Genomic DNA, 25,091 nt, shown 5'->3' with positions numbered 1-25,091 from the left:
ACCTATCCACCTGTTGGTGGGGTCCGGGGACGCGCGCGAAGCTCGTACGTACATCAATCTGAGGCGCATCGCAACCACTCTGACAGCGGGCGAGCACCCCCACGCATCCATGCCGCACGAGGAGGCGACGAGCGAATGCGACGATGGATGAGGAGGATCGATTTTCGGCGAGCTCGGGGGAGTCGGAGCGCGACAACGAGCATGACGACGCCATGGAAGACGGTGACGACGCCAACAATGACAACGAGGCCGAGGAAGAGAACAACGAAGACGACGACGACGACGACGGCGATAACGAGGCCGAGGGGGAGGACGCTGCCGACGAGACGCAGCAGACGCATAGCGATGAGCCGGCGAGGATCAAGTCGAGCAAGTCTGCCACTCCCGCGCCGTCGGCCATCCCCTGGCGGCCGACTGTCCGGCCCGAAGCCTTGACGGCCAAGCTCTACGATATCGTGCCCACCATGGCCGCGCCCCAGTCGACGAGCATCAACGCCATGGCCATAACACCCGACTTGCGCTACTGGATCACGGGAGGCTCCGACGGCTACATCCGCAAATACGACGGCCCCGGCACCATCAACGGGAAGCTGGCCCTAACAGTCGCACAGAAGCATCCCTTTGTAGACAGCGTCCACAAGGCCGGCATTCTCATGTCTTACTGGGAAAACGAAGAGCCGCTCGCCCCCGGCCGGGGCGATCAGGATCACGTGCTGTCCCCCGTCTACTCTCTCGCCGTCCACTCCGACGCCCTCTGGCTTTTGTCGGGCCTGGAATCGGGGGGCATCAACCTGCAGAGTGTCCGTCACGACGAGGGTAAGAAGATTTGCTGCCTGCAGCAGCACTCGAGCGCCGTCAGCGTCCTGACCCTTGCGCCGGATGAGAAGAGCGTGCTAAGCGGAGGCTGGGACAAGAAAATCTTTGAATGGGATTTGAACACGGGACAGACGAAAAGAAGCTTTGACGGGAGTGGCGGCCAGATATCCTCAATAGAGCTGCGTCCGGCCAACGGAGATCCCGTCCCTGCCGAGGCCGACGAGCCGCTGCCATCTACCACCATGGCTACCAACAATAGCGCACCCCTGCCGGCTGGGGTTGTCAACGGTCAAGTCGACGGCGGCCACTCGACGGGCCCAGAGGGGGACGCTCCGCCGGGCGCCGGCGACGGCCAGGCTTCACCTGCCCACGAGAGCTTATTTGGAGGCAGCGACGCCGGCAGCCTGTTTGGAGAGACGGCGGGGGAGCAGCCGTTTGGACACGACGACGACGGGTTCGGCACCGGCATGGAGATGATGGGCGGCCACGAAGGGGGTATGGACCACTCGGCCGATATGGCCATGGCGGACATGGAGATGAGCAAGGCGCCCGAGAGCGAGGTGGCAGCGCCGGCACCGCAGCCGCAGCCGTGGCAGGACAGCATGGACGTCGATACGACGAGCCAGGACCAGGCTGCCGGCGAACCTGCCGAGGATACCGGCGCAACTGCTCCAGGTACTCAGTCGACGACGTCGCAGCATGCAGAGGGAGAGTTCAGGGAGCCGCAGCAGTCTCGGTTGACCGAGGACAAGGATCTCCTGAAGGGGTCGCAGTCCCCAACCATGATGTCGTGGCAAGCGCCGCCACAGCAGTACGACCCATCACAGACCTCAGCCACGACGTTTCTCTCGTCGGCCATTGACGGGACGATCCGCATCTGGGACCGGCGGGTGCCAAACCCCGTGGCGCGCATCGGAACCCGGGGGGGGGTGCCGCCGTGGTGCATGAGCGCGTGCTGGAGCCCCAACGGCAACATGATTTACGCGGGGCGGCGCAACGGGACCGTCGAGGAGTACGACGTGCGCCGGGCCAAGCGCGTGTGGGAGCCGGAAAGGACGCTCAGGTTTCCGGCTGGCAGCGGCGCGGTGAGCGCGATCAAGCCAATGGTGAATGGGAGACACCTGGTCTGGTATGTTTCTGGAGTTGGATGGCACCCTTTATCTCTCCTTGCCAAGGCTGGGTGCGCAGATGAACATCGCTTGTGTCTTTCGCTAACCTGGGGGCCTTCTTTTCAGCGCGTCGCACGACATTATGCGACTCTACGACCTGCGCGACACCCGGATGATGAAGCACTCGTCGGTTCCCTTTCTCATCATCCCAGGCCCCCCGCGGGCGGGCGTCATCTCATGCCTGTACATCGACCCGACGAGCCGCTTCATGCTGAGCGCGGCTGGGACGCGCGGCTGGGACGGGACGAGCACCGAGGCGCTGATTGGGTATGAGATCAACGTGGTGAGCGACTGAGGCTTTGATTCCCGTGTACGAAGTAAGTTACTTGGTGGTGCAAAGACGACGCTGTACGAAGAACCACAGAGCCCCTCATGTCGTCAAAAGGCAGCGGCCGAGGAGGCAGGCGTTGGGAGTCAGGGGGGAGCTGGGTGGCGATCTTGGATACTTTTGAGGGGGCTGCCTAAACTCTGGTGGATAGAAATACGTTTACTGCATTGAACACTTGGGATCGTTTTTAGTGCTTAGGCTTTCCAGTCTCGCGACGGATAACTCGCTGGGCTCGGGCTCTGCGACTACAGCCTGCCTTCGACGCCGGACGATAAATGGGAGACACATCAAGCACTAACGCCACCTCAATCATACTTCCGGAACAGACCAGTGGAGGGCGCATCGGGTTACAAGAGCAATTACGACATGGGCATGCCCGCTCACTTTGACAGCATCTACTCGGCCACTGGCGCATCGCTGGCCGACTTGAACTCGAGTTCCCGCGCTTCAGGAGACTACCTCTCGATCAGTCGAGCAACCCCACGCCCCTCTGAGACTTCACCCGTCATTGCGAGAGTGAAGCGAGCCTGGCACGTTGCGGACCTGTGTGGGAGGCTTCTTGATGTCTATCTCGGTAGCTCCTATGGTTCAGGAGTTCCTCCCATCCCTTTCCGTGCTCGCCACCCCTTTCTCCTCCCTTCCCCTGTCCAATCCATTATTAGTACCAATTTGCTGGCCGCCCTCCTTTTTTTTGTGTCCTTGCGGTTTCTTTCTGCTCGTTGTGCTCTCGTCCATTGTCTTGTGTGCTGCGTCAGATCATGCGAGCTGGCATATCGTCATCATCTTGTTTGGACGACGCTTTGTGCGTCTTTCGTCTACGCGCGTATGAAATCAAGATCTGCTCGCGTCAATTCTCCAAAGACTCCGATGTAGGGAATACCCGTCGTGATGCTCCTGTTCCCTTGATAGATTAATGCGGTAATGGCAACACAACAGTACTTGCCACGCTTTGGGCGGTTTTGGCCCCCAACTTGGACGACTTCTCCGCGCCGTGGTCAAGACCAGACGTGGAATTGTGACCCAGCTTGAAGGGCGATGATACTTAAGAGGCGTGGGACAAGGACTCTTTCTCTTTGCCCTTGCTCTTGCCCTCCTTGCTGTGGCGCGTGCTCGACTTGGAGTGTCGAGACGAAGAGCTGCCGGGACCAGCCTCGGGAGAAACCAGTGAATGCTTGCTCGACTTACTTTGGGGCCAAGGCGAATAACTGGCCGGAATAGGGATAGGTGGAAGGGGGTGCTTGCTCGACCTGCTGGAGTGTCGAGATGCAGAGCTGCCGGCACCGGCCTCAGAAACAGGCAAGGAGTGCTTGCTCGACTTGCTTGAGTGTCTAGATGCAGAGCTGCCAGTACCAGCCTCAGAAACAGGGGGGTGCTTGCTCGACCTGCTGGAGTGTCGAGATGCAGAGCCGCCAGTACCGGCCTCAGAAACAGGCAAGGATTGCTTGCTCGACCTGCTGAAGTGTCGAGATGCAGAGCCGCCAGTACCGGCCTCAGAAACAGGCAAGGATTGCTTGCTCGACCTGCTGGAGTGTCGAGACGAAGAGCTGCCGGTACCGACCTCAGAAAGAACCAGGGAATGCTTGCTCGACTTGCTCGAGTATCGAGACGATACACTCTTGGCGGCCGGGCTGCTGGGACCGGGCGTCGAGTGCTTGCTCGACTTACCGTGAGACGAAGACGAGTTCTTTGACACAGCGCTCTTTGATCCAGGGCCAGAGGCGTAGGATACAGCGTCAAAGCCCTCCTCGGACTTTGCATCGGCGGAATCGATGATGAGCGGAGTCTCCAAAACCCGAGCCAGCTCCATAAGAGAGAGGGAGCTCGCCGCGGCCGACCCCGCAGAACCCTGGACCAGGACCTCTGCGGCCAGGATCTTGTCCTGTAGCTCCCGGATCTGCTCGTCGGCCGGAGGAGAGTCCGGGTCCAGGTAGTCGAAGACGTTGACCGGCTCGCCCCGGCTGGCGGCCATGACCTTTGCGACTTGTGCGAGAAACCGGGACGCTTCTTCCACCTCCTCGGGTGTCTGCGACTCGATGGCTCGCATGAGTGCCTCCTTTCGCTCCTCTCTCAGCTTGGTTGGCTCCGCTGCCGTTGCCTCTGCGGTCAGCATCTTATTCCTCAGCTCCCGGATCTGCTCGCCGGCCAGAGGAGAGTCCTCGTCCAGGTAGTCGAAGGCGTTGATCGTCTTGCCCTTGGTTTGATTCTTGCCATCCGGCAGTTTCTTGCCCAGCTTGGCTGGTTCCTCCGCCTCGGCCGCGCCTGCTTGCTCGTCCTCCACGCTCTCTTCCGCAATCATTCGACTGTACAGCACTTTCATGGCCTTCTTCTTGAGCCGAGCCTCCCTCTCGCTAATCTTGGCCCTGGCCTTTTCCTGCTTGCTTGCCCCTTTGTAAAAGGCGTCGGGCCTGTCGCGGTACAGTTTCTTGAGGAACCAGGGCTGCAGGTTCCAAAACGCTTCCTTAAATGGCATGAACGGCTTCGTTCTGGGGCTTTTCATGTCTTCACGGGTGCAGCAGACGCGCCTGTGATCTTTGGGCCCCATCTTGGCCGCCAAGAAGGGTCTGAAGATGCCGTTCTGTGGGCTGGGCTGGCTTGGGTTGTGTCTCGTCGAGCGGCGTCGTTTGTGATCTCGGCGGCTGGCGGTAGGCTCGGGTTGCGTGAGGGCCGGTGATCTGGTCTCGTCTCTTGAGTTGAGGGCGGGAGAGGGATACGGGGCTTCATCATGATGGAGGATGATGGAGAGGCGAACTTTATACTGCAAGAAACAAAAGATTAACTGCCCAGGTTACGATGCCGGTTGAGCTGTTCAATGAAAGAACAGGCGTGTTTTGGGAGCAGCATGCACAAGATCTGAAATGCCCGCCGTTTGCAGACTCCAAGCTGAGTGAACAGCTGTGAATCAAGTCGCAAGGCTTCACCCCCTTGACCTCCGAAATCACAGCGTCCTCCAGCGACTTGAGACGCATCTCTGTTCGATGCCATCCGACTAGATATCCAGTAGAGTCCACCGAGAGCCCATCGTACAGCGTGCAATCTTTCGTATCTCGCCTGTGCACTGTCCCTCTCCAGCTTGTTCAAAACAAGTGTGCTTTACTCCCGAACATTGTTCGACCCTGGCCAGGTATATATGGACGTGCCCCTACTTTGTACTCTTTGAGTTGCCATCTCCCCTGTTTGCTTGTTCTCGGAGCAACTTCCAAGTCTTTGTTGCAAGTCACTCCGCCCGCCGAGCTCTCATCTGCTCGTTGTTCACAGCTGTATGGTTCATAGTGTCGAGGTTCACAGTGGAAGCCGCATTTCGATTGAAAAGAGAAGCAGCTCTCGCAAGGCTGTTTAGCCTGTTCCCATGCCGACCTTTCACTTGGTTGCAACGGGGCTGCTTCGCGTACTGTCTGTGTTCAAATTCTGTTTCCTGCATACCTGGGCGCGGGAGGCACAATAAGCAAGGCCAAGCTCGCACGAGTTTGTGTTGTCGGTCTGTTTCACTGTTAATGGACCCTTACCCGGCCGGTCGAGGTGGATAATGCCGGACCCAGCGCGGCCGAGCCGGCCGGCTATCGGGCTGCCAACGCCGGTATGAAGCCCCTGTATCGGCTTTTAACCACGCATTGCCAGATGATCCGCGTCGTTGGCCGAGCCGGGCTGGCTACTAGTTGTCACGGAGAGCTTCGATTGCAAGGTACGTGCTGGCGGCAACGTATTAATTTCATTCAAAGACGTCGTGAAAGAACAAGAGATGAAAGCATATGTTGGCAACGTCCCCAAGCCTGAAATGCGCACCCTTTTCCATCATAAGCCGACTCGGGGCTACGAAGCATCCTGACGGCATCTTGACCGGCAAACACGGCCTCTTGAAAGACAAAACTCAGTCCACAAGACAAGCCCCCGGCTTCGTTTCATCCCCGGCCACTTCGTCTTCACCTCTCTCGTTCCTTTCCCTTTCCCTTGTCGCTCTTAGAGCGCGGAGACTGCTGTTGCTGCTGCTGCTGTCGCCGCCACTCCTCCTGGTGCCGTCGCATTTCCTCGCAGTGCCTAAGCGACTTGGCATGGACCGGGCTGTCTTCAGGCTGAGGCGTGCCGTCGCTCGCCTTGGCCTTGCCGCTCTTGCCCTGTGACTTGTGGGCGCTGGGGGCGTGACGGGAGCCGGAAGAACGGTGGCGACGGTTGTGCGAGCTCGTCTGCTCTTTTTCCTTTTCCTCGCCCTTGCCCTTGTCAACCTTGATGCCGCTGCTCTTTGCGTGCGACTTTGGCTGCGACCGTGAGACCGTGGCGGCTTCTGCAAACTCTTCCGACTGGCGCCGCCTACTTCTTCTCTTTTTCTCTCCCTTTTCTCTCCCTTTTCCCAGACCAAACATCTTTACCAAGTTGAAAGTCGAACAGTTGTGTCGCTTCTATGCGTGTCCTTAGGGTGAGTATCTGCGCGAGAGAGTACAGCGGATTGTCACTTTCGAAGAGAGTTGAAAAAAAGTTTCGATGGCTCAAATGAGCAGCAACTTGACTAAAGAAGAAGAGAAGCATGACGGTCTCCAAGACGATACACGGTGGACTCACTCTTTATATACCTATCCACGATACACCGAATCCGCAACTCGACGCGAGTCTCGTCAAGGTCAGGGTACCGTTCCGGCCAAGGCTTGAACTCGGAGCATCTTTGAAGATACGTTCATCGTCGCGCTGCAGAGAGCGCCGCCTCTGTTCGGGCCGTGGGATGGGCATGAGTTGAGAAGGACTTGGCTGCAACGTATGTGCTCACGCGACGCTGGGCTAGACCATGGTATAGACGTCTCTCGTTCTCGATATCGTTCTTCATGTCATCTCAAGGCAGCCTTTGGTTGACGTGTCGTGGCAGACCCGCGATCCAGTCAGCATCTATCCTTGACATCGTCACCTTTGATAGAGGCCAGCTCTGAAGAGTACATGAGTCTTTTAGACGATTAACCGGTTCCTGGCTTGATCATTCAAGGCCTCGGCAGTATTTAATGACGTCCGGGAGAGGGGGACTCAGCATACAAGAATCCCACCCAACCCGGCTTTTCCGTTTCCAGCCTCTCTTAGGAAACCCCGTGTCTCGCCACGGCGAGCTGTGGGCAAGTCGCCCCATTTCTAATACATGACCTAGAGCTTCTTGCCCTCGTGTTCCCCCTCTCGCGTCCAGGAACGGAATATCGGTAAAAAGAAAGCATCCATGAGGCATTGCAGAGCTGGCCAACCTCCAAACTCCGAGGTTCCAAAAACACACATTAGAGAAAGGACAATATCTTGCTTCCATGTCTTGATCCTTCCCATCTCCGCAGCAACGTGAAAGAAAGACGCAGGGGAAGAGAGCACGCATTGCCTTCCATCTCCGACTCGTCCTTCGGGGGTATTATCATTAGGTCTAGAGGCAGCCGCGGCGCTGCCCCGTGTAGAGAAAGACTATTGTCATCCAATATATCGGGAGAAGCTGCAGCATTGCAAAGGTATACGCGCGATACGACAACACATTAGTAGACTAAGCAAGAAAAGGAAAACTCGTCTCGAGACCGGGATAGGCGGAGCAGCAGGCGGAAGAGAAACTTCGCAGTCAGACAAAATAACAAAGGCGTCAAGACGTGACTCGCGGATCCCCAAAGTATTGCATCATCCCCCAGGCACCTTGATGGCCCGCGTCAGACGGCTGCGGCGTTGTGTCGTGCATTCCGCCCCCTGAAATGGCATCCCAGCCCTCGAATGCAACGGGAGCCGGAGAGTACTCAAAGTCCATCGAGTCGGCACTGGCATGGCCCGAGGACGAGGATGACAGTAGCGCTCGAGTCTCCAGGGGCGAATGTGACGACGGTAATGGCGATTGAGAGGCGGTCAAAGGGGAGTGTGATGCCGCCAGGGGAGAGTGTGACGAGGATTCTGGTGATGGGCCAGACGCGGTCGAAAACTGCTGCGACGGCACAAACATTGTGTTTCGGAACGTGGAAGTGTAGGAATCATGGCTGTTTGGGTTCGGAGACGGCATCATGGATTGGTGCGATGACTGCGAGGGCACCGTGGGAAAGGCTGCGTGAACGTCTTGCGATGGGTATTGTTGAGGCGGACCCATGCTTGTGGCTGGAGGGCCCGAGAACTGCGGTGAGCCAAGAGGCCCCGAGGTCAGGACAATGTCGGCCAGCTCGTAGGCAGACGTGACAATCCACTGCGCCTCGCCCTCGTCGCCGGAGAAGAACTCGAGCAGGTCCTGGAGCTGGCCGGCGCTCTCCTTTTCCAGGAAGCCCTGGGCGCGCCCGGTCTTACTCGGGTGCCAGCTAAACTGAGGCCGCCGGCCGGTATAGTCGGGCTGCTTGCTGTTGACCAGGGCGTCCCAGGCCTCGTGGATGAGGGGCTGGTGGAGAAGGCCGTAAACGACCCTCGAGTGCATCCAGTCCCCCTTGGTCATGCCGGACTCGAAGTGACGGGCGACGTGTTCGACGTGGCGCTCGCGGGCCGGATGGAGGGCGGAGCAAAAGCCGCAGGCCCAGTACTTGCGTTTGCGGAGGAACTTGACCACCTTTTCGGCGTGGGGACACGTCTTGCAGCCATGGCACTGCTTGTGGTGCTGGTTGAACGAGTTGGAGCCCCAGAAGCTGCGGTTGCAGCCGGGCTCAGGACAAGGGTACTTTCTCCAGCGCTCGTGGAACTCGTCCTCGTGCCGCTTCCAGTCGTACTTGCGCTTGAAGCTGGTCTCGCACGAGGTGCACCAGTAGACGTTTTGCCTGCCGGGGCTGGTGGCGGAGGAGCCAACATGGGAGCCGTTGAGGACGGGCATGCCGCCAGCGGGAGGGGGCATGGGCAAGGGGGCCATGGCGCGATTGCCTGTCGTTGCAGAATGCCACGAGAAGGAGGACTGGGCCGAATTTGTGGACCAAATGGAGGCGTGGCCCGAGGAGCCCGAACTGACGGAGGAGATGGATATCCTGGGGCGGTGAGAGTGAGAGAAGGGCGCAGGGGGAGCCATGAAGATGGAGGAATCGGCATCATGAACGCCGGTGGTGGGCCGCTCGGGGGGCGGATTCGGCGAGGCCAGGGTCGAGGGAGGCCAGGTTCGGGAGACGTCATCGGGCAGCGTCTCGGGCTTGATGGCGATGGACGGAACTGGCGGCGGGGCGGCGGAGGGAGGCGGGCCGGAGACGGAGACGACAGGCGTGGGCCTTTCCGAGGCCGAGGGGGTTCGAGATGGGGAGGGCGGAGGGGCGCATCGTTGGGGCGGTGGCGGTGGCGGTGGATGTTGGGGGGTGGGCGAGTGCTGCGGTTGCGATTGCGGTGAAGCGAAAGACTGGGCCGTGATGGGCAGAGGAAACTGTAGCGACTGGCTGTCGTCGACCCACTGGTGAAGGAGGTCCCTGGAGAAGCCCGAGTCGATGAGGACCTGCAGGTTCTTCCTGGCCTCGGCGAGGACGTCTTGGGGCGTCGAGTCGAGATCGAGCTGCGAGGGCGACGAGGCCGAGGACCCCTGGTGGGGGGTGGGCAGCGACCCAGACTGCCGAAGCTGCTGGTGATGTTGATTCTGGTCCATGTCGAGGCTTCACATGAGGGGTGAGTCGACGAGGCGGATAGCGAGAGGACGGCGACAAGGAAGACGCTCCGAGACAAAGCGAGAGATGGGGAGAGAGAAGGAATGAGAGCAAGAAAATGAGCGAGCGAAGAGACAGCGAGCGAAGAGACAGCGAGCGAGAGACTGAGCGAGAGAGAGAGGCAAGGTGGCGAGGTTAGGTAGGCATAAGGAGGAGGGGAGGAAGGAGACGAGAGAGAGCGAGCGGAGGAGAGGGGAGAAAAGGACGAGCCAACGAACGAGGCCGAAGAAAGGGACGTGTGTAACAGGTCAAGCCCACAAGGAGACCAAGCGGGCACGGCAAGGTAGAAAAGGCGCGAAGCTGCAAATCAAGAAGAACACAGGGATCAATGCTGTGCCTGGATTTGAAGGCACAGTCCCGAGACTGATGCGCCCACCTGGGGGGAGACGAGGTACCGCCACCAGGCACGGTACCCGCCGCGATGCACCACCTCCAGGCGAGGTACGGAGGGCACGCCGTAGGTACTCCGTACCGCCCAAATAGGAGGCGCCAGGCTTAAATGAATCCCCCTCCATCCAAGACCCCTGTACAGGACTTGGTGCCCCTGGTGCAATTAGGCACGTACCCCAAAGCCGCACGAGACATTTGTCCGCGTCGGGTACCTCGACGGCACTGCATGCTTCTATGCAGGAGCATGTATATCTTGTCTGTAGGAGATACTGTGAAGACCCCACAGAGTATCGGTATGGGGTGCTACCACTGGATGCTGCCACTGGGTGCTGCCACCAAGGAAAACGGGGGCGTTTCGGGTCAGGGGTGTACACGTAGACATTGCCGGGGTCCACTGCGCTGTAGATTACCCGCCTGCAGTACGACTTGTGCCCTCTGTAATCGGCAGTACCGGTACCCTCAGCGCACAACAAACAGGAGCAACCGACATGAACGAACGAGGCTGTGGGCGGAAGGGATAAAAATAAAAAGGACCCTCTTTCTCGTAACCTGTCATCCTCCTCGCCCTCCGACAGGCCCCGGAGCTCTCGAGCCTGGGAATCGCCGACGGGGACGCTTTGGCAGAAGTTCGAGAGATCTGTAGGTATAGTATCCGTACATGCTCGCTGAAGACTTGGGCGCTCTTTGATGGCGTCGGCAAGGAGTGCCAGGTGCGCTACTCCGTACATGTCCCTTACCTAGGTATTCGGCACGGCAGGTACCTACTGTACGAAGCAACGATGAGCGCATCGGCTGTTTATACCTCTATGTACTACGTACAGGCTCAAGGCAGCCAAGCAAGCTCAAAGCCTCGCAAGGCTCGGGCCTAATTTCTTTTTTTATCCTCTTCTCTTGCGTCTGCCATTGACATCTTTATTTTTTTCATTCTTGTCTCCCTGGGTGACGGGATTCGTGATATAACCTTTGATGAAGGATGGGGGCCGCTTGACAAGTCGCGGTACCTTGGCTTGTACGTGCTGTACTAAAGTACAGTACCCCCTCCCCCCTCCCCTACCTATCTCCGTTGATCCCCGGTCAGTGATCCCCCCAGCACAATGACGGCCGAGCGCCTGTTGTTTTGCACGGCCAAAAAAAGACAAAACCCACGAGCTCGGCTAGGGGACCGCATTCGAGAAGGAAGAGACGGCAAGGAAAAGGACTGAAACACGCAGTGGGAAAAGGGGTGGAGACGAGTCGATGTGGTGCATTGCATCACGGCGCGAGCCCGTGGAACAGGCCATTGACCATCATCGTCATCGCCATATCATCATCATCCAGCACAGGGGAAGGGGTCAACCAACTGCCTTGAGGTACAGTACATACCTACAGTAGGCGGCGCACGTATGGCTAGTAGTACAGTACAGTATCCGTACAAGTGTGCATTCTGACATGCTTGCGCACACACGAGGTGCACGAGGCCATGCTGCGTCCTGTTATACGTATACCAAGGCCGAAGAGGTACTGTACTTTGCCTTGTGCAGACTGTATTCCTTCTCGCGTCTTGACACACTGCTGCCCAAAGAGGGCGTGCAGCAAAGCCCCCCACGGCAGATGCTCCTTTTGTGCTGGCTGAATGATTAATCCGAGTCTCCGCGTCTACTGTAGCTTTAGCTTTTGCGCATGTCTGCAATCTCGCACCTCGCAGCATCAGCTCTCCACGTGGACTCGACCTTGTTGATGCATATTGCCAAGATGGAATGGAGTACTTCGTGCAGTAGCAGTAGAACCAAAAGCTCGACCTTCTTTTTCCTTGCTGCACTCACGGCTGTGGGGGGCCGAAGAGAGAGCGAGACATGGAGGGGCGGGAGAGTCCCAGTGCTGCTTGGCAAACGCCTGCCCTGGATCAAGTTCTTCGTACCTTGCTTAACAAGGCAAGGTGCCTTGCCCTGCTCCATGTTTGTAAGGTACTCCGTACCTTGACGCATTACATGCACTGACTCTAGGCCCAGTCGCTGCAATTGTCGTCGTCCTTTTGTTCTGCTGCTGGTGAAACGTTGCTGCCGACGCATATATTCGTACAGCATGTAGTATCCGTGGAGGTATCTACCTTACCTATCTAGGTATCTAAGTACTAGGTATGCCTTGTACTTTTGGGGGCCTGCATTAGCCGCTGACTCGGTTTGAAGCACCCCGACCCGAGACGACGAGAGAAAAGGCAAGTCATTTGTCAAAGACAACCCTTCCTTACACGCATGTACGACGTACGACGTGATAAGAGGCATCTCTGCATACAGGACAGGCACAAGTGCTGTACAGGCTCTGGTACAAGTACATACTTGGAGCGAATGCAGCAAAGGGGGGCATCTTGGATAACCTTAACACCGTACCTGCACTGATAGCGCTTCTCGGGCAGGCACAAAGTTGTGTTCCCTCCTGGGCCAGCACTAAGGGATTTCCCGGTGATCTGCCGGATCGGACGATTCGCCGGATTTTGGTTCCCTTGCATTCCGGTGAAGATTTGAGTGAAACTCCACGAAAATAATATGAAACAATCTCACATTAAAGCAGAAGCAAGAAAGATGCCTAGCAATTCCATTCAATCTACTTCGCAGTCATCAAGCCACCGTGGCCGCTTCCTGTGGCGTCCCGATCGCGCAAGTCCCCGCATTGCGACTACCATCTCCTGGTCGCGCTCGACAGCCAATGATGTCTTTTGGGACGTGAGGAAGTGGTCAATGCCGGCTTTGGATCTTTACGCAACTTAATGTTTGGCGATTTTGAGTGTTCCGGAGCTGTCGTCGGTTCTGGTGGAGCCGAAATGGCGACGACAATCTCGTCTCGAACGCCCGGACTCTTCTCGCGAGTCTGTGGAGCAACAGAGGTCCGGATCCCATTTCCGACATTTTTTCTGGTTCTTTCGCTTGAGCTCTTTCCGTATCTGCCTGTTTTCTCCCGCTCTTGTTGTCTGGCTTCCTTTGCCTGACGTCTTTGCTCAGTTTTGCCTCCCGCTGCCTTCTCTTCTCCAGAGCGAGAACTTTGAGGTTTGCCGCCTTTGCTGTCGCTCAAACCTTTGTCGTTCTTTCTCCAAGGCCTCTTCTTGCTTCTGAGTCTCCATGGCTGCTTTCTTCAAGCGCGCTTGGGCCACTTTGCAGGGCTAAATACCTGCGCCGAGTTAGGATCTACACGATCGAAAAGGTAATCCTTCAGAGCTTTACCGCGCATTCTGCGCTGCTTTTCGTGAAAGATAGTCTCCCGAAGTCCCTGATTCTCATATCGAAGCAATTCGTTCTGAGATTGGAGACTTTCGAGAGTACTTTTGAGCTTCCGACTGTCTCGGCTAGCGTTTTTTGAGGATCCATCGACTACCTTGTCGACAAGTCGGCGCAAATCCCGAGCAGTGGGCTGCTGCAGGGCGAGCGAGTCAACGGAGCTGTCGCCAGACTCAGACTCATCTTCTGTTTTCTCCGCGATCTGCGACAAAACGACTTCAGGGTCAAATGGGAGGAGTCCGGTCCGTTTCCAACCACTTGCGATGTTCTCCGCCGAGAAAGATGACCCGAATGCGTTCCAAAATAACGACCAGAACTCGCGTTTCGATAGCCCGATGAGTCCCTGTGTCTTTGCAGTCCACTGGATGAGCTGGTTGGTGTATGCGGTCGAAAGAGGGCCAAAAAGGGACACATCAAGGGGCTGCAGCCTGTGCGTGGAATGCGGCGGAAACACGGCAACGATTATCCGATGCTGGTCACACCACTCCAGGAAGTCCATATTGACATGACTAGAGTGTCCGTCGGTAATCAGGAGGCGGTAATCCCGGCCGTTTCGCGCCTTTTCTTTCGTGAACCGGTCGAAAACACCAATGAGCCATTCCTTTCCAAGTTCATGGTTCGTCCAACCCGTTTCTGAGGTTGTGAAAAACGCCGCTTGGTGCTCCGGATCAAACTCCGTGAGCCAGGAGTCCTGAACTTGCCTGGCTTGCCTTGGTAGATGAGAAACGGGGTAGCGCTGTCAGGTCTTGACAGACACATGCCAGGAACGTGATCCATGATCTGTTGCCATCCTGCGCAGCACCGATCAATTTTCCTTGCTTCTTGGCACGAACAGAGAATACTCTCTTGGTACGATTGATGACGCCGAGGAGAAAGCCCTTTTCGTCCACATTATACGTGTTGCAAGGCAGGATGTCGTATTTCTCGATTTTCTCGCCAATCTTGTACGATCAGCAATGAAGGGATGGACTTGGGCACCTACTTACAAGCTCATAGTAGGCTCTGTATCTAGAAGCATTGTCTGCTCTCTTTCTTGCGATATCAAAACCGTCGAACCAAGTGCAACCGAGCTCATCGCTGTTACGTCGGACGAAGCTATACGGCCAGTCCTTTCCGACCTCAATTTTGGCGATATCCTGGGCAAAACTTTTGATCATCGGCAGCGTAGGCGGAATCCCACGTGATGAAAGCTTGCGAATATACGCAACAAGATCCCTTTCTTGCTGTTTTGAGAGACGTGACTTATACAAACTGTCGGCATCCCGTCTTGACCTCTGTTTGCCTTGGTGTCGCCGTCGCAGGGTAGTCTCGTCGCAATTGAACTGACGCGCAGTCTTGGCATAGTTAACAGTGTCACACAGCTTCAGAAACTCAAGCGCTTCATCAATCGGGGCCATGGTGGTGGAGAAATTCAGGATTGAAGTGGAGACGTGAACTGGCGGTGAATCCGGCGAATCGCCCGATCCGGCAGATCACCGGGAAATCCCTTAACCCGATACCCAGCACCTGCCTAATTGGTCCGCCGAGTAGGCTACGGGGTACTCCAAGAGCTCCTCGCAAGCCCGCCCTGAGCAGGTATCTCTCCCGTCGCGAGATACCCAGATCCACTGCGGCTTGTCCGGCTTGAACCAAGTAGCCGTCGGGGTCCGAGATACCTTCCCAGGTGACAACCTGAGGCAAACGAAAAGTGCTCTTTGCTTCTGCGCCTCCCCAAAACATGCCGCTTCGTGATGGCTTCTTCTTCGTCTTCTTCTTCTTCTTCGTCGTCGCCTTCTTTCTCTCCATCTGCCAACTCGCCAAGTTAAAACACTCTTCAGCACCAACGACGAGACTGCTCTGCTCACATGTATCACGTCGACCGACGACGCCGCACAACGCCAGCCTGACGCCAGGCAGTACCAAGTTGTGCCTCTGCCTGATCAAGGAATCAACCTCATCCGCACAGACACCTGAAACAAGTCGCTCACTTCTCGTCGTCATCAGGCGCGAAGAGACCAAGGGATGGGGGCACTCTTGATGTCACGCAGGCCTCAAGAAGGCGCTCGTCTTCCCTTCTCATCGTCACCGGCAGTGTCCAACGTCATGCTTCCCGCCACGAGTACCCCCATCTTGCGAGCCACGCGGTGCCGGGTGTTTCGAAACGCTCCGACGCTTTTGTCTCCGAAGACTCAAGCAGCCAATTGCGTCCTGCCCCAGGCCACCCCCAAGACGTCCAAGCCTTAGCCTCAATCTATCTGACGACAACTGTGGTCCTGAACTGGCCCTTGGACCCAGCAAACAGGGCCAGAATGGGCTGATTTCTCCCCATGCCCCTCGCCCGGTCCTCTGCCTCAATATTTCCCGTGCCGCCAGAGTATGCCGTCTTTTTGCTCGTCGGTCGGTGTCTTCCAGCGACGCTCACCTCCAACCACACATGTGCTACCTATTCCGGTCGACAGTCCAAGTGACGAGATCCGGTAGCAGCTTTCGGCTCTTGCGGACAATCTACAAGAGGCCTCTCTCTCTCCAGACTTCTGTCGCTCTCCTGCTGACCCTCTGCCAAGGACTACGCCGCTAGCGAGTCAGGGCCGCCGCCCTCTCCCAGCCAAGCCGGAGGGACCTTGAGCCTGGGGCTCTGATTGCTGGCTGCCCCGTGCATTCATTGGCCGTGAAGCATCTTCCGCCTGCTTCTCGCCCCATCATTTCAGTCCTTTGACGTGGCTCTGCCCTCAGCCTTACCGTGGTCTGCGAATCAACGCCCGTAGTCGGACAAAGGCCGTGTCCCATGGGTGTCCCCGTCGGCCATCGGGATGCCCGCCTGGTTGCGTGGTCACATAGCACCGTGCCCTAGAGGTGAGCCATGCCGGCCTGAGCACGCTGCCCAGTCTACAGCAATTTTAGTGACTCTTCTGACCCCACGAAGCCGGACCGGGGGACAGGAAAGAAATGTTGGCAGGCCTCGGCAAAGCCCGAATGCATTAATGAGCACCGACGAATAAAAGCGCCGTCAAGAGGTTGCATCACGGGCCATGGCTTCCACATGGCTCCCCTCACGCCCCATCAGTCTTTGCGGGACAGGGCCTGCAGGCGCGGCGGGGCCGGGTCCCGTCGAGGCAAGACGACGAGCCCTGCGGCAGGACTGAGTCGAGTGCTCGCTGCGGACCGTCAGTGATTGCTCACCCAATCTCCGGGCTTCTGCGCAGGCTCATGGCCGGAAACAAGATCCGCAATGACGACTGATCGACATCGTAAGCCCCGGCAGCAATCACTGACTGAGCCAAAACGGTTTCGCGCCCGTCTTGACGAGTTCGTGCCTGGTGGATGCCGACACCTCCACTCTGCTACGGTACTTGCAGTGGATGTGTTAAGGTTTTCTCAAATATCCGCATCGTCGGGCCACGTACGTCTCTGGACCCTCTGCTCCCTCTGTCCGGGAGAGGCGCCTCTTTTTTTCAGCACGTTATGGATCCACGACGGCGTGAAATTGCGCGCCGCAGCAGCCGTGGGCCACGGTTCTGTTTTTAGCCCTCCTGTCCCCGTGTGCTGCACGCACTGCCTGGCATATCCTCAAACACTCGCCCTTGGTCTGTGCTCTAGGAGCAGGCAGGCAGGATTGTGCTATATATATACATGTGCAGGCTGTCAACTCCTATTCTCCGTCCCAGCTTGCGGGCCCCACCGGGCGATGCCAGCACAAAGATGAAACGCCTAGTCGTCTCTCCGCTCAAAGGCAAAAGCCATGTAGCTTGCGACGAGCTTTCCGGAAATGGCCGTCGATCAGGGCTATGCCTCGCCCCCATCAGACCCTCCCTTGGCTCGTGCACGCCGTCTCCGCTTTGTTGGCCCCTCTCTGGTCGTCGCTGATGATGACCCTGATTGCCTTTACAGCTTTCCCAGCAGGTCCCAAACAGGCGTGAGACCTGTCGTATTACGATATTAAACGCCCTCCGACGTGTCGTCTGATGAGGCCGGCAGCTTATATTCGACATCATGGCTGTCTGAGGAGGATGTGTTCTCTCAAGCCGGACCTCCGTGTCCGGGCACGGGGTAGAGGGCCATGCGCAAGCACATGGGCGGTTTCACCAGTGCAAAAATTGCTCTTTTCGTTGGTAAGCATGAATAATGGACAAACGGAAGGGCACGAAAAGGGCCCAAGGTCCGAAAGGGGGCCATCTTTCGAGCTGCGGTTGGCCAGTCCTTGGTGGCACGAGACGACGCGTGTGGACGCTCAGTGACACACGGATGGGCGGCGGTTATGCGCTGGTGCTGAAGTAGTAGTTTTCCCACAGGTACTCGTAGTCCTCGAGGATGCCTGCGACGAAGCCGGGCATTTTGCGCGTGAGGCCTCCGACGACGCCCTTTGTGACATTGTCGTAGAAGGCGCCGCGCATCGCCCACCAGGCCATGGCCCACGCGCGCTTGTTCCACTCGTCGCGCTCGAGCGCCGTGGTGCGCAGGCTGCGGTCGCGGAGCTGCCTGGCGGCGTACTCTACGCCGACGCCAACGAGCCAAGGCGTCCACGACTTTGCGCCGCGGCCGCGGGCCTGGGCGGCGGCGTAGACAAGGGGCGCGAGGATGTGCAGCACCTCGGCGGCGTGACCGGCGCCCTGCAGGCGGTTAAGTAGCTTGGAGGCGGGCTTGACGTCGTCGGCTGTCAGCACGCGGCCGAGCAGGTAGGAGCTGATGTCGGCCGGGTCGGGCAGCGAGGGGAGGCTCATGCCGGTCCGCGGCATGGCCCACTCGCGCTCATGGGGGTGTTTGCCGCCGTTGACGTCGAGGAACATGGGCTCGTCGACGCTGCCTTGCTGGCCGCGGTCATGCTCCCCATTGTCTTCACCCTCGCCGTCCCCCTCGCCGGGCAAGACGGCCTCGCGCTCTGGCAGTGCGGGCGAGAGGAGGGGCCGGGCGCGGGTGGCGCGCAGCAGCAGCAGACGACACAGGGCCTTGGCCGCCTCGATGGCGACGACGACGCGCCAGCGGGCGGCGTTGCCGGCGCGGCGCTTGGCGGCCATTTCGCACAGCAGCTGCGTGTAGACGAGCATCTGCAGGGCGAGGGCGACGCGGCGGTACAGCGGGCTGCGGTGCGCCCAGAAGCGCGTGTAGCGGGCGTGGGCGGAGCGGGCGGCGGCGGGTGGCGGCGGGGGGTGGCTTGCCGAGGTCGTCGAGGTGGAGGAGGCGCGGGTGAGGAGGTTGTCATGGTAGAGCGAGAGGAGCTGGACGCCTGAATGGATCGACTCGGAGGCGATTTCGGCGTCGCGGAATCGGCCTGTGCCACAGACAAGTTACCAGGTTAGCCTCTTTCTCTTTCTTCCCTTTCTCGCCCCATCCTGTCACATCTGACGTGTTTCTCTCCCTTCAGGCGAACAGGCAAAAAAGAAAAGGTCAGGGACGAACCGGGAATGATGTACGTCAGGCTGCGCAGGGCGCTCTCAATCTGCGACACCTGGCCCGCGTTCTTGGAGATGAAGTCGTCGTATAGCGCCAGCCAGCGCGGCGGCAGGCTAAGCACCTGGGCGACGGCGTTGTTCGCACGGCGCGGCGGCACGGGCTTTGCCTGCGGCTGCGGCTGCGGCTGCGGCGGCATGACGGCGGCCCTGTGTGGTCTCTCTGTCTTCTCTTCGATATCCGTCCTCGCGCCCTCTGCTCTTTCTTGTCCTGCCCTTTTCCGACCGGCTTGCAAAGTCTCTATCCTCGTCGCGACGGGACACGGGGCATGACGCGCCTCTTCTCCCTCGCTATCGTCCTTCTCCGGAAGATGCGCTGGCGGGCCGTGGTCGGTTTTGCGGCAGCGGCTCGACACGCGCCCTTTCTTGTAGTCGCGAGCCGGCTCGGCAAGAGGGGGTTTACCGAGGATCATGAAGCGGTGCGCTGGGCAGTGTGACGAGAAGAACAGCAAAGGCAGTTGCGTGAAATGAGGTGCGTCGAGGGGAAAAAAAAGGGCTGGGCTGGAATGCAACCGTATGTGCAACGTGGACCTGGGCCGAGGTTCACGCCGCGGCCGCCCTCGGCGCAGCAGCTGATAAGATAACAGCAACGTGAGAGCCTCGCATATGTATGTATGTATGTGTATTTTCCGTCCAGCGGCCGTGAGGCCGCTCAGGTCCCGGTGGGGCACAGGACGTGCTGAGCTAGTAGGCTGTCTACAGTCTCCTCTCGCAAACGTAAACAACCACCATCCAGCATTTCATCGGCTCTGAGGCGCTCCGTGTTGAACCTGGTGCCCGTCAGCGGGTCGTGCAGGCGCGGCGGTGAGATCGCCATTCAGTTTTGGTCTCAAGGGACCGTTGTCGGAGACTGCAGAGCGCAGCCTCAGTTGGCCCGGCCGGGCAAAGGGTGTTGCAGCACCTCTGCCTGGCCGAATCCGGGGATTTGAACAAAGGAAAGAGGTGAGGAAAGGTGTGATGCAGCCGCCTAGTGGCGAGGGCAAGCCCATTCAAGAAGGAGGACGCCTTCGCCAGCTTGACGAACCTGTCGAAGTCTCTGCCTATTGCGCGATTGACTGCTGCAGTAGGTGAGGGCGTCAGCCTCATCCGATGCCGCGGCTCGATCTTTCGGCAATAAAGACATGGTTTGGCTCTTTTCGTCGGCCACATGAGCACGTCAGTCGCGCATCGTCGTGGTTGAACCTCTCGTGGTAGTCGGCAAAGTCCCCGTGACGGGTTCTGGCTGCAAGCAGGTGGTGGAGAAGCGGTCGGGAGTTTGAGCTCAGGGGCAGCCGGTCGTCGGCAAGGTGCAGTGGCTTGTACTGTTCGGGTGCGGAGGCTTCCCACCAGGCTTTAAATGCACTTTAGGCTGCTGCCTGCAGCCCTGCGCAGATATGCCAGTGTCGGGACAGCGCCTGCGGGCTCGGGTTGAGAGGTTCCTGCTTTCGCTAAGGCATCGGCCTGCTCGTTGCCTGGGATGCTGGTGTGGCCGGGGATCCAGCGGACCTCCGTGGCACCGTGTGCTGTGGCCAGGGCCTGGAACTCGAGGAAGACATCCTGGGAGGAGTCTGCCGGCATGCCTCTGAGGCATGTTGCCGCCGCGATGTTGTCGAGACAAACGACTACCCTCTGCGATCGTGGGAGGCTTAGGGCAGCGCGCAGGCCCTCGAGCGCGCCTTTCGCTTCCGCATCAAAAACCTCAGCGGGCCCAAGTCGGCCGCAGCCACTTAGGACGGTTTGCCCATCCAGATGGATGGCATAGCCATAACCGACCGCTGCATCCGAGGAGAGCGATCCGTCTGAGTAGACGACCAGAGTGTGTGGTGGCACTGACCGGAGCCAAATGCGGAAATCCGCTGCTGACTGGTCTTTCGGGGCGGTTTGCAGAGGCAGCGCCTGATCGTCGCCGAAGCGGCGAGGAGGAGAATTGGCCGCCTGCTGCAAGGCAGCAGCTGGTCACTGCGTCGAAGTCGGGTCCGGAAGCCTTCTCGCGGCACCTGGTACTTCAGTTTGATCGACCTGTGGATGACAGGGGGCTTGGGCCGGACTGTACGTTTCGCAAGCGGATGGGCTTCATCGAGAGACTTGAGGCGGGCCGCGAAGCGCATGCGACGCCCCTCGAGCAGTTGTATCACCGGTGGAATGCCGCTCTCTCGATGGAGGGCATTGATCGGCGTCGTCCTCCAAACAGGCAGGATGGCTCGGATGGATGTGTGAAGCGACTTGTTCATCTTTCGGATGAGTTGCTGTATCCCGGATGGTCCTTCTTTTGCTGGCTGGGTCCATCGCGGGCTGGTTAATCCGGGTACCATGCCTCGGTGCCGTGGAGCAGCACCGGTTCGATACATGCTCTTACGGCTCTGCGAACGGCACCGGGAAGAGGACCATGTTTGGTGTTTGCCAGACTTTTCAAGTGATAGGCCACGACCTGTGCCTTGGCTGTCCACTTTTCCACGTGTGTCTTGAACGACAGGGTGCTGTCGAGCCAGATGCCTAGCCATCGCAGTGCTCGGTCAGGGCGCTTCTCTGAGTCGCCGTGAAATATAGGCGGGGCAACTTTAGGTTTGCTTCGACAGAAATGCATGACCTCAGTCTTCATCGGGTCGAAGGCGATGCCGTTGGCGGCGCCCCAGGCCACAAGTTCGTTTACATAGCGCGACGCTCTCTCGGCTGTCTTCTCCAGGAGTTACCTATGCATAGGATACCCGTGTCGTCTGCGTAGCCGAAGCGCCTTCGGCTTCCCTAGGCGGTAAATTGGTTCCGTGTACAACAGAAAAGGATGGGCGAGACTGGTGATCCCTGGGGGAGGCCGCATTGGAGAGGCGAGCTGGGCGTGGTAGTGTCCTGGTATCTGACGCGCGCCGAGCGGTCATGCATGAAAGAACCAGCCCATCGAGCGAGATGTTCTGGCCACCCCTGCTCACGGAGGCGAAGGATCAGCCTGTTGCGGAGGACAGTGTCGAAGGCTCCCTGGATGTCCATAGTCACCAACGTGGCAACTTGTCCGCGGGCAAACGCCTCTTCAATGTCATGCAGCAGAGCGGCAACAAGGTCAACGGCAGATCTCTTCGGGAGAGCGCCAGCTTGTTGTGAATGGAGGACTCCGTAGTGGACGGAGGCCCATGCCAGGCGGCGTGCGATGAGCCGCTCGAGACCTTTGCCTAGGCAGGACAGTAGGGAGATGGGTCGCCAGGCACGAGGGGTCGAGAGGTTCCTTCGGCCTGGTTTTGTTATCATGACTACTTCGGCCTCTCTGAACGGCTTCGGGTGATGGCCGATGGTGAGGCAGCCTTCGTACAGCCGCTGGACGTGGCTTCCGATAATATGCCATACCGCCTTGAGCATTTGTACCGTGATGCTGTCGGGGCCGGGAGACGTGTTTCCTGTCCGTAGGGTTGCGTCGCGCACTTCCTCAAGTGACGCCTGTTGCGTGAAGGAACGGTTTTCGTTGTGTCGACTGGGATCCACGGATCTGGGATGTCGTCGTCCGCCGTGCGCCGCTCGAGCGTCGCCCGCCGTAGGGCATTGGCTTTGTCAAGCTGCGTCTCGTAAACTACATCGCCTACTTGTAGGGGCGGAGGCTGGAAAGCGCCCGGTGATCTCAGCCATCGGACCGCTTTGAATATGGAGGCGCTGTCAGTGAAGCTGTCGATCAGATTGCGCCAGTAATGTCTTTTGGCTCGCCGCACGACTTTCTGGAAGTCTCTTTGCAAGCTGGACTTCCCGATTGAAGCCGAGAGGGTAGACTCTCCTAATCGCGCGGTATTCCGCCGCGGCGAGGGCGCATTCTTCTGTCCACCAGGGCGCGCTGCGTGCCCTTTGCGGACAGGGCGACCGGCGGCCTTGGCTGCCAGTTGGAGAAGTTCCACGAGCGCCAACGCCAGGAATCAAGCTCTTGGGAGACGAGGCCGCGGCCGGGATAGCTGTTGCTCCGGAATCGACCATTTCGGCGAAACGAGCGAGCTCGTCGTCAGAGGTGAGGCGGACCTTTCCTAGCGGCACCGAGGCCGGAGCCAGGTCAGCGAGTGTCACGCTGAGCGTGAAGTGGTCAGAGCTGGTGGCCAGGTGTTCCTCCACGACAGCTTCGGATAGTGGTATGTTGGAGAAGGCGAGGTCTATTGTGTTGCCATGTGGGTTCGTTGGCACATCGGCAGGGTTGAGCAAGCTAAGGCCGTTCTCAGAGGCCCAAAGGCGATGTCGTCACCTCGGCCATCGAGCCGGCCGGTTTGCCAGCTACTGTGTTTGGCGTTGAAGTCGCCTGCTACTAGGCACCTTCCTGGTGTGGTCCACTGGAGGAGCATCTCCAGTGCTTCATCGTAGTGCGGTTGTCGATAGAAGTTTACTACTGTTATGTTGTTGATGGTGAGCCAGAGAATGTCGCGGGTCGCCACAGGCCTCCTCTGATCTGTCATCAGGCAGGGACTCCGCCGGACATAGGTCATTACTCGAGGTCGGGTGCTGTTGTCGTCCCAGCTGTCGACTGGGAGAAGGTATCGTAGGCTGGGTGGGTTTGGTAAGACATCGGCCGTCCTTGGCTTCCGTCCACGGCTCCTGGAGGAGCACTATGTCGTATCGTTCAGAGTCGGCGAGGGCAAGGGCGCAGTCATGTGCTGGCGAGATCTTGCCTACGTTAGCTTGGAAGACTCGCAGGGTCTTCTTGTCGCTTTGGTTCACGCGGGGATGTCTCGTCATGGAGATAGTGCAATGGGGCTGATGCGTCGCTTCTTTGAAGGAAGCTGGTCTAGATTCGTTGCCCTCGCTCTGAGGCTGAGGTGTCGTGGTTACCATAATGAATGGCGGAGACATGGTCCTGGTCGAGCTTAGGACTGAGGTTTCGCTCCTGCCCCGTGACCTGTCATCTGGGTGCTCGGCTTCCTGGTCGTCGGGCTGAGCAGTGCTCGGAGCTATGGAATTGAGAATCTCGGAGGAGTCTCGTTCTAGCTGTTCGGGTTGGTCTATGCGCTCGAACTGTTGCTTCCGCTGAGCAAATAGTTGGGTGCCCATCTGTCGGACGAGGGTTTCTCCTCCTTCGTCAGGCGGCGAATGACGCCGTGTGATCGCTTGGGGCGTGCAGGGCATTTCGAGAAATCTGCGGAATGGGGTCCGAGGCAGTTTGCGCACTGCTCGAGGGCTACGCAGGTTTCACCGTCATGGCCGTTCCTTCCGCAACGCTTGCAGGACGGTTGTCGGTCACAGCTGTGTCGAGCGTGGAAATCCCAGCATTTGTTGCACTGGCTGGGCATGCTGGATCTGACGATGTGTCGGGCAAGTCGGCTGGAGCCAAAAAGTCTCAAGGTCTCTGGGTAGGCTCGAGGAAGGACACAATAAGCGTCTTACTCGGAAGGTCGCTTGAATCGTGCCGGCTGGGACGGATGCTGATGGGTGTGAGCCCGGTCTGGCAGGCGATTTCGTCTTTGACGGCCGCCTCGTAGTTGACTTCATTGCCCTGCAAGTCCGTAAGTCTTCGGGGGCAGTTGGGCACGACGTACGTGTACCATTTGTGACTAATCTCCACCGAGGTCGCGTCTAGGTCCTCGGACCATTCCGACTGTCGCTGGACGATGAGGTCCCTGATGGTAGCGTCCGTTGTTCGGATGGCCCATCCGGGGTTTACCTTGAAAGCTGCCGGGACCCGGTGCAAGTCGATGCCGACTTTGGCGGCGATGTGGGTCCGAATTGCGTAGCTGCTGTGGTCTCGCGCCGGCGCTTCGGCATCGAGCCGCACGAAAACACGGTCTTCTTTTGGTGGGGCGGGGGTTGGTGGTTCCTGGGGACGGGAGGTTGGTTGTTGTGGTCGTTGCTGTTGCGGGGCTGCGGCGGCCGTGGAGTGTGGCCCCGAGGGCTGGCTTGCAGGGCGACCGGCGGCGACGCTGCTGTAGGTCGGGGCAGGTGCGGAATTGAGGTCGGAGAGCGCCTGCTTCCAAAAGTCGAGGAAGCTGTTGGAAAATTGTTCCGCAAAGCTGTGTTCAAGGCCGGACGTGTATTGTTTCGCAGTCTGTTCGAATGATTCACAAAGGCTCGGAACACTGTCATTTTGGCGTTGTAGGCATTTGTTTGTTCAACTGCGAGCTTGTTGGCAGCTTCAACGATCGAGACCGGCTGGAGGTTAACGGACTCGGCCGAGCCAGGCCGGTTCGGGGTGGATTCACGCTGCGCTC

The 25,091-nt window shown here is 58.5% G+C and overlaps 6 protein-coding genes across 6 annotated transcripts; 1 reads left to right on the top strand and 5 right to left on the bottom strand.

Moving 5' to 3' along the window:
• Positions 1-143: 143 nt before the first annotated feature.
• On the top strand, positions 144-2,280 carry HRG_10102 (transcription factor spt8; the record flags this gene model as incomplete). Its single annotated transcript, XM_044868573.1, has 2 exons — positions 144-1,945; positions 2,052-2,280. 2 exons carry the CDS (start codon positions 144-146, stop codon positions 2,278-2,280), a joined length of 2,031 nt encoding a protein of 676 aa, XP_044716570.1.
• Positions 2,281-3,355: 1,075 nt separating this feature from the next.
• HRG_10101 (uncharacterized protein) lies at positions 3,356-4,855 on the bottom strand (the record flags this gene model as incomplete). The annotated part of the gene is made up of 3 exons (XM_044868572.1): positions 3,356-3,449; positions 3,499-3,584; positions 3,872-4,855. The coding sequence occupies 3 exons, from the start codon at positions 4,853-4,855 to the stop codon at positions 3,356-3,358; spliced, it is 1,164 nt and encodes a 387-aa protein (XP_044716569.1).
• A 1,375-nt stretch (positions 4,856-6,230) lies between these two features.
• HRG_10100 (uncharacterized protein) lies at positions 6,231-6,668 on the bottom strand (the record flags this gene model as incomplete). Its single annotated transcript, XM_044868571.1, has 1 exon — positions 6,231-6,668. The coding sequence occupies one exon, from the start codon at positions 6,666-6,668 to the stop codon at positions 6,231-6,233; it is 438 nt and encodes a 145-aa protein (XP_044716568.1).
• A 1,229-nt stretch (positions 6,669-7,897) lies between these two features.
• On the bottom strand, positions 7,898-9,835 carry HRG_10099 (homeobox and C2H2 transcription factor; the record flags this gene model as incomplete). Its single annotated transcript, XM_044868570.1, has 1 exon — positions 7,898-9,835. The coding sequence occupies one exon, from the start codon at positions 9,833-9,835 to the stop codon at positions 7,898-7,900; it is 1,938 nt and encodes a 645-aa protein (XP_044716567.1).
• A 7,928-nt stretch (positions 9,836-17,763) lies between these two features.
• Positions 17,764-19,094, bottom strand: HRG_10098 (peroxisomal membrane protein (Pex16) domain-containing protein; the record flags this gene model as incomplete). Its single annotated transcript, XM_044868569.1, has 2 exons — positions 17,764-18,776; positions 18,905-19,094. The coding sequence occupies 2 exons, from the start codon at positions 19,092-19,094 to the stop codon at positions 17,764-17,766; spliced, it is 1,203 nt and encodes a 400-aa protein (XP_044716566.1).
• A 1,192-nt stretch (positions 19,095-20,286) lies between these two features.
• On the bottom strand, positions 20,287-23,375 carry HRG_10097 (reverse transcriptase (RNA-dependent DNA polymerase) domain-containing protein; the record flags this gene model as incomplete). Its single annotated transcript, XM_044868568.1, has 8 exons — positions 20,287-20,381; positions 20,451-20,871; positions 21,290-21,426; positions 21,858-21,874; positions 21,926-22,356; positions 22,500-22,549; positions 22,623-23,098; positions 23,206-23,375. The coding sequence occupies 8 exons, from the start codon at positions 23,373-23,375 to the stop codon at positions 20,287-20,289; spliced, it is 1,797 nt and encodes a 598-aa protein (XP_044716565.1).
• Between the last annotated feature and the right edge of the window lie 1,716 nt (positions 23,376-25,091).

Source organism: Hirsutella rhossiliensis, assembly GCF_020360975.1.
Source record: "Hirsutella rhossiliensis strain HR02 chromosome Unknown scaffold00014, whole genome shotgun sequence".
NCBI classification, from domain to species: Eukaryota; Fungi; Ascomycota; class Sordariomycetes; order Hypocreales; family Ophiocordycipitaceae; genus Hirsutella; species Hirsutella rhossiliensis.
The sequence above is the reverse complement of the archived record's forward strand: the minus strand, read 5'-3'. Positions and strand labels throughout refer to the sequence as shown.